The 18,199-nt window shown below is 40.2% G+C and overlaps 5 protein-coding genes across 5 annotated transcripts; 3 read left to right on the forward strand and 2 right to left on the reverse strand.

The window, feature by feature from the left end:
- The first annotated feature begins 874 nt into the window (after positions 1-874).
- Positions 875-8,981, forward strand: LOC108090577 (COP9 signalosome complex subunit 7). The gene is made up of 5 exons (XM_017189324.2): positions 875-1,271; positions 1,334-1,586; positions 8,111-8,331; positions 8,393-8,546; positions 8,676-8,981. The coding sequence occupies exons 1-5, from the start codon at positions 1,086-1,088 to the stop codon at positions 8,696-8,698; spliced, it is 837 nt and encodes a 278-aa protein (XP_017044813.1). The 5' UTR covers positions 875-1,085; the 3' UTR covers positions 8,699-8,981.
- Positions 8,982-11,283: 2,302 nt separating this feature from the next.
- LOC108090256 (larval cuticle protein 1) lies at positions 11,284-11,841 on the reverse strand. Its single transcript, XM_017188852.1, is given in 3 exon segments — positions 11,284-11,361; positions 11,363-11,659; positions 11,726-11,841. Coding segments are annotated over 3 exon segments (387 nt in total). The 5' UTR covers positions 11,738-11,841.
- A 1,576-nt stretch (positions 11,842-13,417) lies between these two features.
- Positions 13,418-13,884, reverse strand: LOC108090301 (larval cuticle protein 2). The gene is made up of 2 exons (XM_017188911.2): positions 13,849-13,884; positions 13,418-13,786 (listed from the first exon to the last, which is right to left on the reverse strand). Exons 1-2 carry the CDS (start codon positions 13,858-13,860, stop codon positions 13,418-13,420), a joined length of 381 nt encoding a protein of 126 aa, XP_017044400.1. The 5' UTR covers positions 13,861-13,884.
- A 1,260-nt stretch (positions 13,885-15,144) lies between these two features.
- On the forward strand, positions 15,145-15,540 carry LOC108090300 (larval cuticle protein 3). The gene is made up of 2 exons (XM_017188910.1): positions 15,145-15,156; positions 15,214-15,540. Exons 1-2 carry the CDS (start codon positions 15,145-15,147, stop codon positions 15,538-15,540), a joined length of 339 nt encoding a protein of 112 aa, XP_017044399.1.
- Positions 15,541-16,706: 1,166 nt separating this feature from the next.
- Positions 16,707-17,691, forward strand: LOC108090288 (larval cuticle protein 4). The gene is made up of 2 exons (XM_017188899.2): positions 16,707-17,176; positions 17,234-17,691. The coding sequence occupies exons 1-2, from the start codon at positions 17,165-17,167 to the stop codon at positions 17,558-17,560; spliced, it is 339 nt and encodes a 112-aa protein (XP_017044388.1). The 5' UTR covers positions 16,707-17,164; the 3' UTR covers positions 17,561-17,691.
- The last annotated feature ends 508 nt before the right edge of the window (positions 17,692-18,199 follow it).

The following is an 18,199-nucleotide window of genomic DNA, read 5'->3' on the forward strand; positions in this document are numbered from 1 at the left end:
CAAGCAATAATAACAAGTGTGGCTGGCGTAAAGTTTTGGCAGCCCAAAGTGGCTCAAGGAATATGTTTTTTTTAGGCTCATCCAGCCTTTTTTTGTGCTTTTTTTCGGAACAGCCCCCAGGGGGTGTGTCTGTGTGCTGCCGGAGTGAATGTGGTGCGAAAAGTGTTTTAAAATGAGGATGCCCGACTTTAAGCATAATGACCAACATTTCGAAGAGGTGCGTGTAAATGGCTGGCTTTTATCTGGAAAAACAGGGAAAAGAAGGAGTTGATATCCCCGAGGAACATAAAATAATCATAAGCATAATGAAAGGGTTTTCAACTGTGGGTCAAGATACGCAACTTTAAGTTCAAACTGTCTTGCTGACGATGCTCATCAATTGTGGGTTCGTTCGGTACTAGTTTCATAGCAATTAGCTTTTCGAGCTGTCAGCTTTTGCAAGCTGATTTTTTGCTCAGCTTGCAAAAGCTGACTGCTGACTGCGGTACCTCTTCAGAAAAGCTTTGTAGTTTACGGTTGAAAATATTACCGATAATATTATAATGTAAATGTACTATTACATTACAAAAAAACCACCCATTTGGTTGCAACTGTATTCCGCTTTCTTACAAGAAATCAGAGAGCTAAAAGGTTTGAACAGGCTATATACAAACTCTTAGTGATCGAGACACACTGTTACTTCAGGAATTATTACTACGATTAGGCATGTTGATATGTAAAATATAATAATTTTTTTTTGTATGTAAATTCATCATGAGGTAAAGTATTAAAATAATTTATATGTTCAATATTAACTTTGAACTATTGCTAGGCTCGATAGTGTTATCGATATATTGGCATACTATCGTGCCATCGGTATTTTTACCAGCTCTAGTGTACCATCACAATATAAATCCAAAACATTGCAAAAAGTAATTTCGGGATTATCAACAGAAAAAACAACTTATAACTTTAGATTCATTTCAATCATATAAATACCAGAATAAATCAATTAAAACCAAGCCGATCGATTGAAGTATCAAGAAAGAAACTTCCAAGAAATTGGTAAAAGGTTAGCGCAAATATACCAAATCACCGCTCTCAAAATGACGCAGGACATGCTGCTTGGCAATGAGGAGCCGAGTAAGAGCAAGGAAACCTTCCTGGAGAAGTTCTGTGTCCTGGCAAAGTCCTCCACAGGAGCCGCCTTGCTGGATGTCATCCGCCAGGCTCTTGAAGCCCCAAATGTCTTTGTCTTCGGCGAATTGTTGGCGGAACCGTCTGTTGCGCAGGTTTGTTTATATATGGTACTTTTTTTCATCAGTATAGTCTTACGTTGTAAATCTAAACACAGCTAAAGGATGGTCCAAATGCCAAGCACTTTGAAACCCTGAATCTTTTCGCCTATGGAACCTATAAAGAATACCGTGCACAGCCTGAAAAATACATCGAGTTGAGCCTTGCCATGCAGAAAAAGCTTCAGCACCTAACTATCGTCTCATTGGCCATCAAGGCGAAGAGTATTCCCTACGCCCTGCTACTCAGTGAACTGGAGATCGACAACGTCCGTCACCTGGAGGACATCATCATCGAAGCCATCTATGCGGGTAAGAAAATCTAATGAGACGTTTCAATCGGCTAGCAGCTTTTAGAAGCCTTCAAAACCTTGTGTACACAAGAAAGGATCGGTTCTCATTAATGTTTTTTTAGTTAACTATATTTTAATCGAAAAAAAATTACACCTAGATATGCATCGCATATTCCATTTAAAAGTGTATATTTAACCGTTTAACGTTTTATTAAAGTCACAAAAATGGTTAACTTCACATATATTCTTTATAAGCCTACGAGCATCTTTGTTTTAAAAGGGTCTTTACATATACATATTTGTTTATAAGAAACTACATCAATGGTTTTGGTTACTTTAAAAAAGTTTAAGTAAGAAGCAAGAATTTACGGGCTTTTACCTTAAAAAAAATTGTTCTGGCACATTCACGTAACATTTTAGCAACATCTGTAAAGTTTAACACTTCGAAAAGTTGAAAAGTTGAAAACAGAGCCCCTCCTTCTTTATGAATGCAAACTAGATGTTCTCCAGCTTCATTTCCTAGCTGGCAAATCTCGTTGCTTCGCTTCGCTCTTATAGTTTGCATTATTAAATGAAATGCTAATTTCTTCCTACTTCTCACCGTTGAGTGGGGGTCTCCTTGGTTCAATTAGCATTTTTGAGCGGTTTTTCACCCGCGCCGGCGGCCCAGCAGCTGTGAAAGCATTCGTTTCGCAAAGTCGTGGTGCCCAAGCTAATGGCAAACAACCACCTAGCACCACCCATTTGGCGCCGCCAACTTTCCAGCCACCGCCCACAAACCACCAGCAGTCGGCAGCCTTTGGGCAGTGCACTTGATTAGCCGGGACAGCTGGCGCATCCTGGAAAACGAAAACAATTGGGCGGAGGAACGAGCCTCATGCTCGGCGAGATTCATTAAGCCAGTCGCCCTGGCGCCCAACCAGTTGATTCTCTCTGCTCGTTCCCGCAGGGGGAAACAGTTTTTACGGCTGCCAACGTCGTCGTCAGCTGGATGAACACTTTTGCCTCGATGATTTCCTTGCTGAGCTCACGGCTCGTTGGCCTCTCTACAGTCAAACTTCGTCATAATTGCCACATAAAAATTTGGCTTTAAGAGAAAGATTCGGGAATCACTTATTAAAATGGCCATGGTCTCTAATGTGAGAAGTCAATTTGATTGATTGAATATAATTTCACTGAATATCACTAAATTCGCAGTAACTGATTTGAGAGTCCTACCAAATTTGCGAGATTTAGATTACCTTACAAAGTAAGTTTATAGGCTTCACAAATTAAGAACAACTGCAAACGGTCTTTCTTTCTGTTAATCCAATTTTTTAGTGCTTTAGGATTAACAGTTTGTTGGTTGGCCTATTTTCAGTGAGTTTCATTAATTTTGCAAACATTTACGGATATTTTAAAAACTTAGTTCATTCAATCCTCGCTGTAAATTTGAGGAGGCTGAAATAGCTTTGCGTTGGCAAATCGGGTGTTAGTCGATATTGGGCGTAATTCTTAGGCTGTGAAATGGAAGCCTACAATCCATCATTGCGCACCAGCACAGGCTGCATATTTTACACACTTTCCACTTGTACTTCCGAGCTTGTTTTGCATACATCTGCCAAAAGCCGTTAATCAAACGCAACACCCAGAAGCCGGGGCCCAAATATCGCACTCGGAAACACATCGCTCGTGTGAGCGTACTTAGGGCCCTCGAATGTGGTGCTTAAGTTGCTGGTGCTGTTGATTTTTGAGCTTTAGCCCGTGATCTATGGGCCGGGACAAAAACAAACAGAAGCTGCGTAATATAGGGCCGGAAAGCGAGCCCTTGAGGCGCATTTTTGGTTAGTGTTGGGTTTTAAGCGGCTTCCGACAAGTGTCCACTCGACATATTAAACGAACCAAACCAAACATGCCGAACGTAAGAGCCAGAAAATGTTTTATGGCGGGCAAAAGCAAATAGCATTCAGCAGTTTTTAATGGAGTCTTAGCCGTCCATTATGTGAGTAAATAAAGTGACAACTCAACGCCATCTGTCCCATAAATAGCGTTTCCCCCAAGACCAGCAAGTACACATCGAAACACGCCCTCACCTGGACCTCCTAATTGCTTTCCAAATCCAGGCGATGAACAGACAAATAAATTCCCCCGCACCTGCCAAGATTTATGTTATGATAGCCATCATTAGGGCATCATTGGGAGAGGCAAGAGGGCAAGTTCCAGATGCCAGATGCCTGGTGCCTGGTGCCTGGCGGAATGCGAAATCATTGCGTTCTATTAGGCGCCGTAATCTGACATCGCAATTTAATGTAGTTGGAAACGGGGGCCGTCATTAGCCTCTGGCAGGTGGAGCGGTTCCCTCGCCCGCGTTTCCAGGTCATCCCATTAGAGCATCATTTGTCTCGCGGAACGACGGAGGCGGGGATATGGTAATTAAATGAATTCTATAATAGAAGTTCTCTCGAAATTTATTTCAGCTTGTTCCATTAAGGTGTAGGCTCTTGATTGATTTGGCTAACGTTCTGTTTGGAAAAGAAAAGAAAAACGATGTTGCAAATCTCATTTAAATTTATTAAAAGTTGGTTATTAAATTTGCCAAACGCTGGCACTGGTCCCTAGTAAATGATAGTAGTGCATACAACCTTTTTAGTTGAATTAAAAACAACAGAGATATGCAACAAACCTCTAAATAAATTCGCTCACAAACCCTGAGGTGTTAGAGTCAGATTTCGCACAATTTAAAGCGGGTAAATATCATGGAACATTTGATAGTCATGTACCATTCAAAGTCTGCTCTGGAAATCAATCCCCAATATACCATTTCCAGGAAATCCTCGTGTTTTTCAATTCCCCGGAACTATTCAAATATTTTACAAACTGCCTCGAAACTTGTTTCACTGCAACAACACCCCATCATACCATCATCAGAATTCAGAGAATCGCAGGAAAATAGCAAACCATGTTCATAAACCGAACACAACCGCTTGCCAAGGATGCCAGCGCGTTGTTCCTTGGATTTTACCCTTTATTTTTGGTGAACGTGTTGTGGCTTTTCGAGTTGCTGGGAATGCAGAGTGTGTCGCGGAATGCGCCTGCTGGGTCGTGGTTATTTTGGTGCACTCCTTAATTTCTTTTGTGTGTCAAAGAAAAGTTTCGCATAATTCAGGGTGCTTAAAAGCGGCTTTTCAGCTTGCTTGTTCGCCAGGCTGGGAGATTTGCAATTCAGAGAAGATGTAGAATGATTTGGTTGTGGAGTGGCACGCGAAAAAGGTTAAGCGCAAGCCACTTGTGCATAACATTTTATGAACACGCCGCAAAAAGTGTAAACCCCTTTCGCAATCGGTAAATTAACAGTATCGCAATGACTGAAGCACTGCATGAAATGCAGCTTTTATCCCCTGAAAAGCTGTTATATCAAAGGCCAGTTTACCTGAATAAAAAGCCACGACCCTGCCACAAAGCCAAAAATATTTAAAAGCTACGCAGTTCGTAGATAATTTCCCGTGCCGGCGCGAAATCGGAACTCATCCTACTGCTCCTCCGATTACGCAGCTGTTTCTGATTGCATAGTTTTTGGCGCCCGGAGCCCAGTGCAGTGGGTTAGGCGGGAAAACTTTTAGAAGGGCAAGGGTCTGTGGGCCGTTGCGTCGAGCACTTTGTCAGTTTTAGGTGAAAACTTTCCCGCAGTCTCATATTGATGGCAGAAGTTTCCAGGCCGCTGGCTTGTGGTCAACAGTGGAGTGTGTAGTTGCTTCCACCAAAAAGGCTGCTCCCAGACCCAGAAATAATTAAGCATATTGAAAAAGCCTTTAACAATTATATACATTATACCTTTTTGATTCGGAAAACACAGTACTTTTGTTTTATAACTACAACTTGCATTTATTATGCTACTTATATGTGTTAACTGCCCTTTTGTTAAAAATAAAAAATATTGATTTTCATGTTTCATGTTTTTGTATTCATTAAAAGAAAACTCAATAATAAAATGTATATTAACAAAAGTCGGCCAATATGAAAATAAAACAATGAATTGCAGAAAAACCAAATCAGCTTTTATATAGCCAAACGGGAACATCCTTTTTCGATGGTCCCTTAACCAATTTTATCTTGTGCCATTGTCCTCGCCTGCTGCTGTCGTTCGAATTTTGTGAGGAATTTCAATTAATAACTTCTATTTTCCTGAGGAGGCAGGTGGGGACATGTCTGAAGAGTTGCCAAAGCTGTCAGCGACAGGTGCTGAGAAAAGGGAGCGAAACTTATGTACTCCCTTTGCTGGGCTTAATAAATAAGCGGTACGAAGTCGATTTCCACCACCTTCAATTTTGTACGTAGATGGATATATTGAAAAATATTCATAAGCTGGAGGTAAAAATCCCAATTTTGTTTTAGAGGCGAACTTATTCGCACGAATTGCTGATTTAAAGTGTTTAGAGAAAACTATGCATCACATTCATCTTCAAGTGTAAAAACTACGTTACTCATTGTTTTCCTTTTTAATCTTTTTAAATTTGAATGCCTTTTTCCATATGAACCAATGTACGTAAGCATTGTTGCTCGAATTCCAGTAGCTTTTCGTCAGGTCATGCATTTTTTCAACATTTTTATCGGACGCTTGATGGCCGCCCCCATTTGATTTTCATCAGCAGTGGCCACAGAACCACAGCCGTCGGCGGTTTGACATCATCGCCTTGTGCCGCTCGAAGATTCATTCTGCTGTCCGTCAACAGCTTTTTGCGCAATTTGCGGGCGGAACAGTAAGCATGATTGATTGCCTTGGCGTTGAATTTCACGCACGCGACAGCCGGCGTCCGCCGTTTTGCGATGGGTGAAAATACAAGACACATGTCAACGCCGGAAAACCACACGCATTTTACGCCACTTGTGGCTGAGGCGCCGAGCACGAAAGGAATTCGGAGTATTCCCACGTTTTCCAATTATTTTCCGCGCACTCGAAGGCGTCAAATCAATAAACATTTTTGCGCCAGCTCTCAAGCTAATTAGAAAATGGCTTGACAAATTGTCGAACCGAAGCGCAGAGCCTCAAAGCGCAGAGGTTCTGGAAATTGAATCTCTGGGCGGATTCCCTGCATATTTGAGTGAATATTTATGACACAAACTCGGCGCCATAAACACTGAAACTTGGTCCGGAGACTTGCCCCGTTTCTGTGCACTCGTTCAAGGACACAAGTGGTCGTAAAGTCAAAGGAAAAAGTGCTCAAGGACTTAACTCAGGCTTAACCATGGCCGAAACTGGCGGGCGGGAAGGCAACTGTCACATAGCCACTTCCTCGGCCGAGAAAAGTTAAGGCCCGAGTTATAGTTCGGTTCGGGGCAAAGCGATTCACTTTTCGAGACTTTTCATTGCAGCTGGGAGTCACAATCCTGTCAGCGAGGACGAAAATGATTCCCAAATCCGCTTGTTATAAATTGTAATCCCGCAAAGGGGCTACAAACCGAACGACTGTTTCAAATTAATTACTCAAACGGCTCTGGATGTCGGCCATCGCATCAAATTGCATTTGTCGGCTTACGCTCGTTGGCCTGTATTTTTGGTAATTGAGTCAGAGAACAAAGCTAATCGCCTTTAAACCACTTCCACTTGGCTTAAAGAGACGGCCCCAAAGTATAGAAAACAAAAGTTCAAACGTCTGTTTTTGAGTACCCATTGTATTTAACTACGGTCACCGCAAAATGTGCTCAACATTTGGGATTTTGTGGTCTGGATTTGCGGATTTATGAAACTACAGCTTTCATTTAGTTGATTGTAACTATTTTGTTTGGTTGTTTTTGCGCTTATTTAACAGTTTTCTAATCAGTTTAATTGATTGAGCGCTTGCAGTGATGGCGGGGATAAACGTGGAGGTGATTAATTGCGTATCTTTGGCTGGAAGCTCTAAAAGGGTTGAATTATCGTTAATTTGGGAGGGGTAAAATGTCTAGGTAACTGGATGGGTTTGTGAAAGCCAAAAGTGTAATAAAATCCACTCTGAAAATTTCATGAACTTAAAGTTTACTTTGAAGCGGCATCCACTTTAGCTAATTCTGGTGGTTCGGTAATCAATCACTCAATGGCCAAATGCTCTTTTCCTTTTTGTTCAAAGTCAATTTATTTAAAAATACCCGGCTTTACATTCTTTCTATTCTCAAGGTGCCTCCTGATCAATTTATTTTGAAATCCTCTCTCCTTTTTCACAAAAAACCACTCCTGGAGCAATTTATTTGTGAGCACTGCTAAAATGTATTTCCCTTTGTTTTCTCAAGACTGTCCTTTTGGGATTGCATCCGTTCGGTTCTAGGTTATTAGTGAACATTCAGTTTCAGTTGTGCGCTGAAGAGGCTTCTTTGAAGGCAACTACACCATCGTCCGTAGACACCATCGTAAACTTGTTGCAGTGGCCTTGAGTGCACTCAAAAGCTGGCACTTGAGGCAACACTCTGGCCAAGTTCAGAAACTGGTCGTTCTGGGCAATTAGTCAGAAAAAAGTTGACAACAAGCTCTGGCATGCAGGCAACGCTAAAAGGGAGAGAAATTTCTCATTTTCGTTTTCATCTCTCACACAGACATCATCCACGGAAAGCTCTTCCAGAACACACGCATTCTGGAGGTGGACTACGCTCAGGGCCGGGACATTCCGCCCGGGTACACCAGCCAGATCGTGGAGACCCTCCAGGCCTGGGTCAACTCCTGCGACAGCGTCTCCAACTGCATCGAAATGCAGATCAAGTACGCCAACGCGGAGAAGTCCAAGAGGCTGGTGAACAAGGACCGCGTGGAACAAGACGTAAGTGGCCGAACTATGGGCTCTAAATAATAAATTAAATTTTCATTTTTAATGGCCACAGCTCATCAATCTGAAGAAAGTTCTGAAGAGCCAGACCTCGGACAGCGATGAGAGCATGCAAATCGATACTCATGGACCGGGAACAAGCGGGGGATTAGGTCAATCGGAGATGCGCAAAAAGCCTTCGAAGCTCAGGAATCCCCGCAACTCGGCAGGTGTGTATTCCTAACGAAATGACGGAGAAATAACTTTGAAGAACTAGGGCCACGTCGGCCAATGTTCATCACAAAGTCATTAGTCAGAGGCATACTCATTATTTGCGTCCATTTTTCGTCCCGTTGTAGTTGGCCTGAAATTCGGCAAGTGAGACGCAGCCGGTCGAGCGGATGAGGAGTCGGGAGCTGGCTCGAACACAGGCAGGCGTTTCTTAAGGTCGCAGGCAACTCCCCGCGGAACTTGAAGGACGAGGTCCGCTCGCCTGTCGGAGGACCTCTCTTCTAAGTTAATCAAAACAAAACTCACTTGAATTCGCCAGAACAAATGCCGGCTGTCCTCGTAATGGATTCCATAATTAGCATCAAATTGATCATCAATAAATAACAAATACAAAATCTGTAATAATAGAAACAATACATCAAAACACAACTTAATTAGACTATTTATTCATCCACATCTGCGTGATTGGATCGTTTAAATGGGATTCCATTGTGTATCTGGGCGGACAACCTTAAACGAGCATTTAATTAATGTGAAATTAATTCGGGTTTAGACAAATGTTTACTCGACACATACGTATAAATATATATGTTGCGTGCTGCGGTCTCTAGACACATATGTAAATGTATTTATGGCTAATTACCTGCAGCAAATCGAATTTAGCCAAAGGTCCTTTCGTGGCCATTTATATTAGCACTTGGGGTTGATGATTTTTTGAATTTTTTGCGTTAAATTATGACCGCAGATGCTAAATTCGCACGGTTTTAATTAATAAACCACTATTACGTTGATTTATAGTTTTTCCTACCGAATTGATAGATTTGTTATTGATTATAAAGAAATACTCTATGTGTTTTGCAACATAAAATCTTGGATTTCATAGTGCCACTTACATTTCATTTTTGCAATAGAATTCAGAATTGTTTGAAACTTGAAAACCGAATCCGATCTTAAATCCAATCCAAATAAATCTTCAGTTTTTTGTTTGTCATGACACCCCTCCAAAAGCATTGCCACAATTAGCAAATTGCAATTAGGAAAGCAAATAAAAACTGTGTAAATAAGCATGACTATTTCTGAGCCAACAATTATATTTACTGACGATACCAGCTGCAAAACACATTAGATCTTCTCATTAGGTAGCTTGTAGGAACCTCCGAGGCAGAAGTTTAACTTATGCACAAATATTAAAGGTTCAGCCGTTCTCGTTATTTGATTTCCACACATTCCTCTGAGGCGGGGAAAAGTTAGTGTGGCAGAGAAAGTGTGAACAATGAAGAATTGTGTCAGATGTGCAAATTACTTCCCCGTCGGAAGAGATGACTGTTGGCAATTACTTAATTGCATTTCAGGCTTTTGTTTCTAGCACGCAGTCTAAAACCACAGCATATATTTTAGACAGATGGAAACAGCTTTGTTGGTGAAAACTTGCGAATTGCTCATTAACTTGTTTTCACTTCATTTTGAAACTATTTAGAGTGGTTATAAGTGTTAAGGTAACACTCTGAATCAAATTTTCCAACCGAAAAATTGTTTTCACTAATTAATCAAGGAAATTGTATTGCTGCTTCATGACTATGTGTTGCATCTGTGAGTTTGAGATTATAGGATTCAATGGGGGCTGTTTGGGCTTTTTAATGCAAATTGTATTCCGGATTCTAACTGGTTACTCAGAATTTTGTTATTGAAAAATAATAACAATTAAAATTATCGCTTTTATTGCTTGGCGACAAATTTCAGCTTTATATTTTTTCATTTTGTATATTCGCGCTTTTTGGCATTCGGTTTTAAATTAATTCTCTTTGAATTTGCATTCGCAATCGGGTTTCTGCTATGATAAATTATTGAAAATGTTAAAGTTGCCTTTTCGACAGGCTCTATTAAAATCTAGGGCAGATTAAATTTATTCAGAATATAGTAAACAAGTTTAGAAGATAATTCGGGTATTTAGAATCAGCTGTTTTTGAAGGTAATTTTTGCCATATGGTATACTGAATAAAGGCCAATAAAGTTTATTGACAGACACTTTCGATGATACATTTTGGTTTTTTTGAATTATTTAAGCAAGGTTAGTAAACGCTGAAGGAGGAGTGTCACATCGTTTAACTTGATATTCCAGAATCGGTTTTAGGTGTACACAATAAAATGAAATCATTGCAAGTCAGAAGATTATAAAATGGGTAATGGTTTTTTTTTTGGTAATTCTGACTTAATGGTATATTTGGAAAGCACTTGGAGGCACATTTGGTGTTAAAAGTGAATATATATTTACGTACGTTAGATCACGCAATGCACTTGCTCGAAAAATAAAAGTGTTTTAATTTATTCCTTTTCAAGTCATGAGCTCTTTTGGTAATAAATATGTAGCTGTAGTCAATGGATGATAGAAATCTGTTGTTATACATTTCCACCGCCATTAACTTGTTCGACTGCCAATTTATCTTTGTACCTGCTCGCCAGTTTGTTTACACTTAATCGGATCATCTCGACCTTGAGAATATTACCATATTGTTTTGAAGGTGCTAAAAAGCTAAGTAAAATCGAAGGTGTTCAAACGGGTTAAGCGAGTCAGAAACCGTTACACCTGAGAGTGGGGGTCAAAGTCAAGGCCACGATCTGATTTCTGCCGTTAACAATTGCATGTATTTAAAAACTCAGTTAATTTGCTTAGTCTATTAGGTCGAAAGGTATCCTGGTCTCAGTCCGTAGGTGCGATCCGCTTTCACGAGGGGGTTTCTAGTGGTGGTGCTCGGGTGCCGGGGGGTGGGACTCCAGCCAGGCGACGGCGCGGGCGATGGCCTCTGGGATTGGGGGGAGGGGTGGGGATCCAGGCTCCCGAGGGCTGGTATCCGTTCTCATCGGCCACGTACTTGATGTCCACATGCTCGCCCTCGGGGGAGATCCAGGCGAAGTTGCCGTGGATGTTTCCGTGGACATCACCGCTGGCGGCCTGCTCGATGCCGTTGGAGGTGTGCAGACTGGAGTCGAATCCGTCGGCGCGAATGTCATCGGACCGGGAAACAACCTCGGCGTGGACATCCTCGGAGCGTCCCGCGGCGTGGGGAGCTGGGGGATTGGCCACCGCCAGACCCAAAACGGCGCAGATCACCACCTGGATTGAAAATCATGCAATTGAATAAGGGGTCCTTGAAAATGGTATGTCCTATTAGCCACTTACAAACTTGAACATATTGGCTGATTTCTGTCTGGTCGAGAGCGAACGCTGACTGATAACTGCATCCCATCGGGCAGAGCCTTTTTATATCATTGCCCACCCAAAGTCAACCCATAACAAATCGCTACATCTTGCACTCAATTGCGGCTCTAAATTTATCTTAGCAAATGCCAAACAACGGGATAAGTACTATATATAATCGCTTAATAGATGCCAAAATGAAACACTCGCATCAATAAGGGGGCGAACGGGTCCCAAAAATAAAACGAGTTCCGAGTGCCCCCCTCCAGTAAGTCCCCTCAATCCGATTGAATTGGCTTTGTCAACCGTGAACCACTTTGGCAGTGCCATCATGATTCTTCTCTGAGAAATCGAAACTCTAGCCACTTCAAAAAGCTGCACCGACTTCTTTGACACGATATTTTGTGGAACATGAACTTGTGTTTTTATTGACCATCATCTTGATCACTGCTTCTCTCTTTTATTGTCTTTCGTCAATTGCGTTTTAGTTTGTTTTTAGGCAAATTTAATGTTTTAGGGGGTAAATACATATTTAGCATCTTCTCTTATTTTGAATGTCACACTTAAGAGAGCAAATTAACACTAAAAGCTTAGAAAAAGTACTTTTTAAACGCAGCATGTCTTTTATATTTCTTTCCTATTAATCGTTTAAAGGAAAAATATTGGCAATACGAAGTTTCTATTCTCTTTGAGGCAAATTATATTAAATAAGGAACTACTTACGTGCTACCTAAATAGAGAAATACGCTTAAATGGCAGTTTTGAATAATCCGTTTATTTTGTATAATAGTCTTAGGATACACATCATCCTTCCTAATGAGTTACACATATCACTTTTAGGCTCGTTCCATTTCAGAACTTATTTATTTTTCAAGAAATACGTGATCTCTCTATTTGCTTTTGTTTTTGAAAATCTTATACAACGAGAAAGCTGGTTTATATACCAATCCGAAGATTAAATACCCTTGCGATATTTTGATATTTGATATATTTGATTTGATTAAAGCTAAAATCTATAAAATGAATAGATTCATCACATATACCTCCAATATCTATTTGGCGAAAGGTTTAGTATAAGAAAAAAGTACATTTTCCAATTAATTTCTCTTTTTTATGGCAGCTTAGGCTATGTATGGCTAATATTAAACAAAATTGATATTTAGAGGTACATTAACCAATACAGAAGTTGTGATTTTTCTTTTCCTTTTTTTATAACTGGTATTTTACCAAAAATTTTATTCTCAGCAAAGTTATTTAAAAACTTGATCGAAATATTATATAATACTATATTAATATAAATACTTTTTGGGTTTAAATGTTTCTTTTTTATTACATTGCACATAATGGAACACGTTGCAAAAGTGTATAAATGTTGAAAAAAAGAATACCTGAAAAAATATATACTTAATATCAGAGGATTTTTGAATTTGCTAAGTTTAAATTTATTTTAAAATTATTTTTAAATTCCCTTTACATTTTAGTCACTGCCTTTATGAGTCTAATGCCTTTATGGTTTACTTCAAAAAAAAAAAAAACAATAAATGAAGGCATTTTTTTACTGCTTTATGCATGTGCATGTATTTTTTTGAAAATCAAGAAGTACGGCTAAACAGCTATCGCTATACGTTTCGGGGGAACAGTCCGTGGAGAGGTCCAGATCCAGGGTCACGAGGCTTAATGATGACGAGGATGCTCGGGGGCTTGGGGGTGGGACTCCAACCAGGCGAGGGCGCGGACAATGGCCTCCGGGATTGGAGGAGGAGTGGGGATCCAGGCTCCCGAGGGCTGGTATCCGTTCTCATCGGCCACGTACTTGATGTCCACATGCTCGCCCTCGGGGGAGATCCAGGCGAAGTTGCCGTGGATGTTTCCGTGGACATCTCCGCTGGCGGCCTGCTCGATGCCGTTGGAGGTGTGCAGACTGGCGTCGAATCCGTCGGCGCGCACATCATCGGAGCGGGAGACGACATCGGCGTGGACATCATCGGAACGGGAAGCAGGGGCCAGGGCGGTGGCCACTCCCACAACGGCGAGGATCATCACCTAGGTAAGAATAGTCCACTTAACTTATGTATAAGTTCGTTAATATCCTGTAAGCCACTCACAAACTTGAACATTTTGGCTGATTTCTGTCTGGTCGAGAGCGAACGTTGACTGATAACTGAATCTGCTACGGTTAAGGCCTTATATATGATTCCTCGTCCGGCGTTTTGAAAAATGAATTACTTATATTTTGCCATGTCTAAGTTATCGGGTGCACAAAATGGCCATAATGCCAACAAAAGGCAGAGCCCATAAATTCTCTACTGGCACTGCGATACAAATGTCAAAAAACAAGTCTTACGCTGGCGAATAGGTGACGAAATGAAACATGCTTCAATAGAACTTTTTGGGGAGCGGTGCAGTACTGGTTTGAAGACTCAGTGACCATCTTGGACACGCCTTGATCTGGTCATCTGGTTTAGGTCAAGATGTGTTAAAACTTTTACTGCAAACGATAAAACTAACCATAAATCGAAAATTATAAATTAATAGTTTCTTATTTTTGCACTAGAAGTTAATATGTATGTATATATTTCTCTTTTCTTAAATTTATAATTCATTGTATACGCAAGCATAAAGTGTATCTACTTATATTATTAATTGTATATTATTAATTGTAGTTTATTAGTATTTGTATACACAAACAAGGTCTATTTATCAAAAAGGAGTACTTCATTTACTAAATATAGTTATTGTTTATATATATACCAATATTTATTATTACTTGTCAATAAACCTATAGCAAGGATACTTAACATTCAATCACGTGTAAAATCCCTACAAACTGAACAAGCTTATAATTAAAAAGTTTCAAGCCATCATTCTATATATGATAAGACTTGGGAAGCCACTGTTAATTTTAATACTTGCACATAAAAGTCAATATCCGCATAAGCTTTTATCCAGAGTTGTCAAAACATCCAACACGCTTTGAACCAGCCATTTTTGTTGTCTCCGGAAACTATGCTACAAAAATTAATTTTAAGCCTTTGAAACAATATTAAATTACGGATTAACTTATTGATGCTCGGCAACAAATACATGTTATAAAATATTCAGTGTCTGGCCGAATATTTTGCATATTTATATAGCACGGGTTTTGTTTTTGTTAAAGAAGTGTTAAAAAATGTTTAACTGCTACTGAAAGTGGTTAATACATTTCCCTTTCCAATAGCCAGTTTAAGAACAATTTCGAAGTGAACTAATTTGCATGCCAGACTGTTTTTATTATTCGCAGCATCTTGACTTAATTATAAAATCAAATTGCATCAGCTTTTTGAGATATATAAACCTAAACTCGAGCATAGATTGTCATCAGTCTCAGAAGTTTTCTAGTCCGACAATCAAACCAACTCAAAATGTTCAAGATCGTGAGTATCCCGAGAGAAACATTGGATAGTTCGCCCTCTAATCCTGGATTATCCTAGCTGCTTGTCTGCGCTCTCGCCGCCATGGTGGCCGCCAACGCCAACGTTGAGGTTAAGGAGTTGGTCAACGACGTTCAGGCCGATGGCTTCGTCAGCAAGTTGGTCCTCGACGACGGATCCGCTTCCTCGGCCACCGGAGACATCCACGGCAACATCGACGGAGTGTTCGAGTGGATCTCCCCCGAGGGCGTCCATGTGCGAGTGAACTACAAGGCCGACGAGAACGGCTATCAGCCCCAGAGCGACCTCCTGCCCACTCCTCCCCCAATCCCAGAGGCCATCCTCAAGGCCATCGCCTACATCCAGGCCAACCCCAGCAAGAACTAAGCGACTCCGCCGACTAGAAACATCAAGGATTGGATGCAGCTGGACTGAGCCCGAATTGCTCTCGTCTGCTGTTTAGACCTAAGGAAATGTTGTCATTGGATCCCTAAATAAATTATAATTTGCAAACTCAATCGAGAAATCGTGTTTTAGTGTGTCAAATAAACCCAGCTATAGCAACTTTTGTTAAGCGACACTAACGATTAATGAAATAATGTTTCTGATCCGGAATCACTAGATTATTCGATAATAGGTGTCAAAGACCACCTTGTTAGTTTTAAGACTTTGCTACTGACATTTAGATTTCTAATCTTTTAAACTTATAAATATCAGCAAGTTTATTTAAGCAAGTTTATTTATATCGGGGCGGTAGATAGCAAACACGACTTCTATTATAATTTCAGTCAGAATCAGATCCCATATATTTTTGATTAGCATCACGGTCGGAATCGAAATACATACGTGTGTACGAGTGTTCGTCTGTCCGTTTCTATGTCTTTCTTTTTTGTCTCATAGTTTTAAATCTATCTTGCTGAAACTTTACCAAAAGTTGTGTAGTTATTGCATGCAGTTTATAAGTCGGAACGGGCCGGATCGGGCGACTAAATTAAATAGCTTTCTAATGACTCTTGAATATCATATAGCTGTCATATGAACAATCGTAGAAAATATAGAAACTTAATAGAAAAATCGACATAGCTTCGATGTTGTTTTGCCTTCATGTACTTTGATCGACATAATTGATGACTGCAAGGGTTGCTTTTTTTGTTTTTCTAAATACTAGTATAATACAATTTTAATAAAGTCCTATATTTTTGATGTGACGTTTTTATAATATAAATAACATTGCAATTCCCCAAAATAAGATTTAAGAGCCCCTCAATAGACTCACTTTATCTGCAATAAATGATAACTTTTTGGAAACGCAATAAAAATATGTAGTTCTTAAAAATATGTGGGCTTTATACTTGACTTTGACAATTAGCCAGTCCTAGTCAGGAGTTTCAAGAGAACAAGAATCGACTTATTTTGGTCACCAAAGCATTATCCTTTACCTTGTATTAAATGTTGCACAAATAAATTTATTTATTTTATTTTACTGGTTTACCCAAGAAATAAAATTCTGAGTACTGAAACAAAAATCTCCGAAAAGTATACTTCTCAAAGAGTTCCTGAAGAAAGTTTAATTGCTGGCAAATATTTATTCAAATTTATTTTTCACATATCGGAACACATCTTAAAATGCAAGCAGTTACTTAATTACCCTCTGTCTGGGCGTTATTCTAAATGGATTAAATATTTGTTCAGGCGAACCAGTAGACACATGGCTTAACCTTTTCGAGAAATTCGCTTCTGGGAATCTGTTTAGAATAATTAGGGTAGCAATTTGCATAGAGCAGTGAAAGCTAAAAGAGTGCAGCAGACGATTTTTATCGTCACCGAGCTTGTCAAATCCAACCTGTCCCAAAAACCAAACAAGGCTTATGCTCGCCGAAATGCTAATTAAAAACGGGTTGCATTATCTTCGTGTTTTGTGTGTCGTCTTGTGAGTATAAAAGCCGAAAAGCGATCCCAATTTGGCATCAGTCTCACGAGTTCTCTAGTCTGACAATCTAACTAATTCACCATGTTCAAGATCGTAAGTATCTGGATATAATTTATGGATGGTTTGATATGTTAACCTGCAATATCCTAGCTGTTCGTCTGCGCCCTGGTCGCCCTTGTGGCCGCCAACGAGGACCCCGAGGTTAAGGAGCTGGTTAACGACGTCCAGGCTGATGGCTTCGTCAGCAAGTTGGCCCTGGCCAACGGTGTTGTCTCTTCTGCCACCGGAGATGTGCACGGAAACATCGATGGAGTGTTCGAGTGGGTTTCCCCCGAGGGCGAGCACGTCCGTGTGAGCTACAAGGCCGACGAGAACGGATACCAGCCCCAGAGCGACCTCCTGCCCACTCCTCCCCCGATCCCAGAGGCCATCCTCAAGGCCATCGCCTACATCCAGGCCCACCCCAGCAAGGAATAAGCGATCGACACGACAAGGACTCATCTTCGAACGGGAGAAGCAAACCTCCTTACCCTTAGAATTTAAACAGCATGCTGACTTAATAAGTTTGAACATCGAGTTGTGAAATAAATTCGATATTCTCTGGCAAATACGGTTTTTACTCAGACATGTTCTGAAATCTTTAACGGGAATTCGGGTTGTTCGGAGTCACTGATTTTTTTGGATCAAGATAACCAAATTTGTTTCAGACTGACATGCTCTGTCTGGATGCTGTTTGATTGATCTTGGCAAAAAAACTGGTTTAATTAGCGATACATCTCACTAAAATTACGAATAAAAAAAAAATTGACGGTCCTCATATTAATATAAAAATTTCTTTGAACAAAATGTTAGTGGATATTTAGATCTTATTTGTGTGAATTTTTAATATTATGCAACACAATAAAAACGAAACCGCCTTTAAATGAATGTTAATTAGCACTGCATATGCTAAATAGATTAATTGTTTGCCAAGTCTACGGGGTGGAGACCAAATGTGGTGTTTGCTTTGACAACAAATCAGTTTCTTTGTTTTAGTTGTTGATTGAAAATAAAAGTTGTTTGATGAAAATATAATTTTTTATTTCCTAATAGCCATTATAAAAGAGCGAGTTCTTA

This window comes from Drosophila ficusphila, unplaced genomic scaffold, assembly GCF_018152265.1.
Source record: "Drosophila ficusphila isolate 14025-0441.05 unplaced genomic scaffold, ASM1815226v1 contig_414, whole genome shotgun sequence".
NCBI classification, from domain to species: domain Eukaryota; kingdom Metazoa; phylum Arthropoda; class Insecta; order Diptera; family Drosophilidae; genus Drosophila; species Drosophila ficusphila.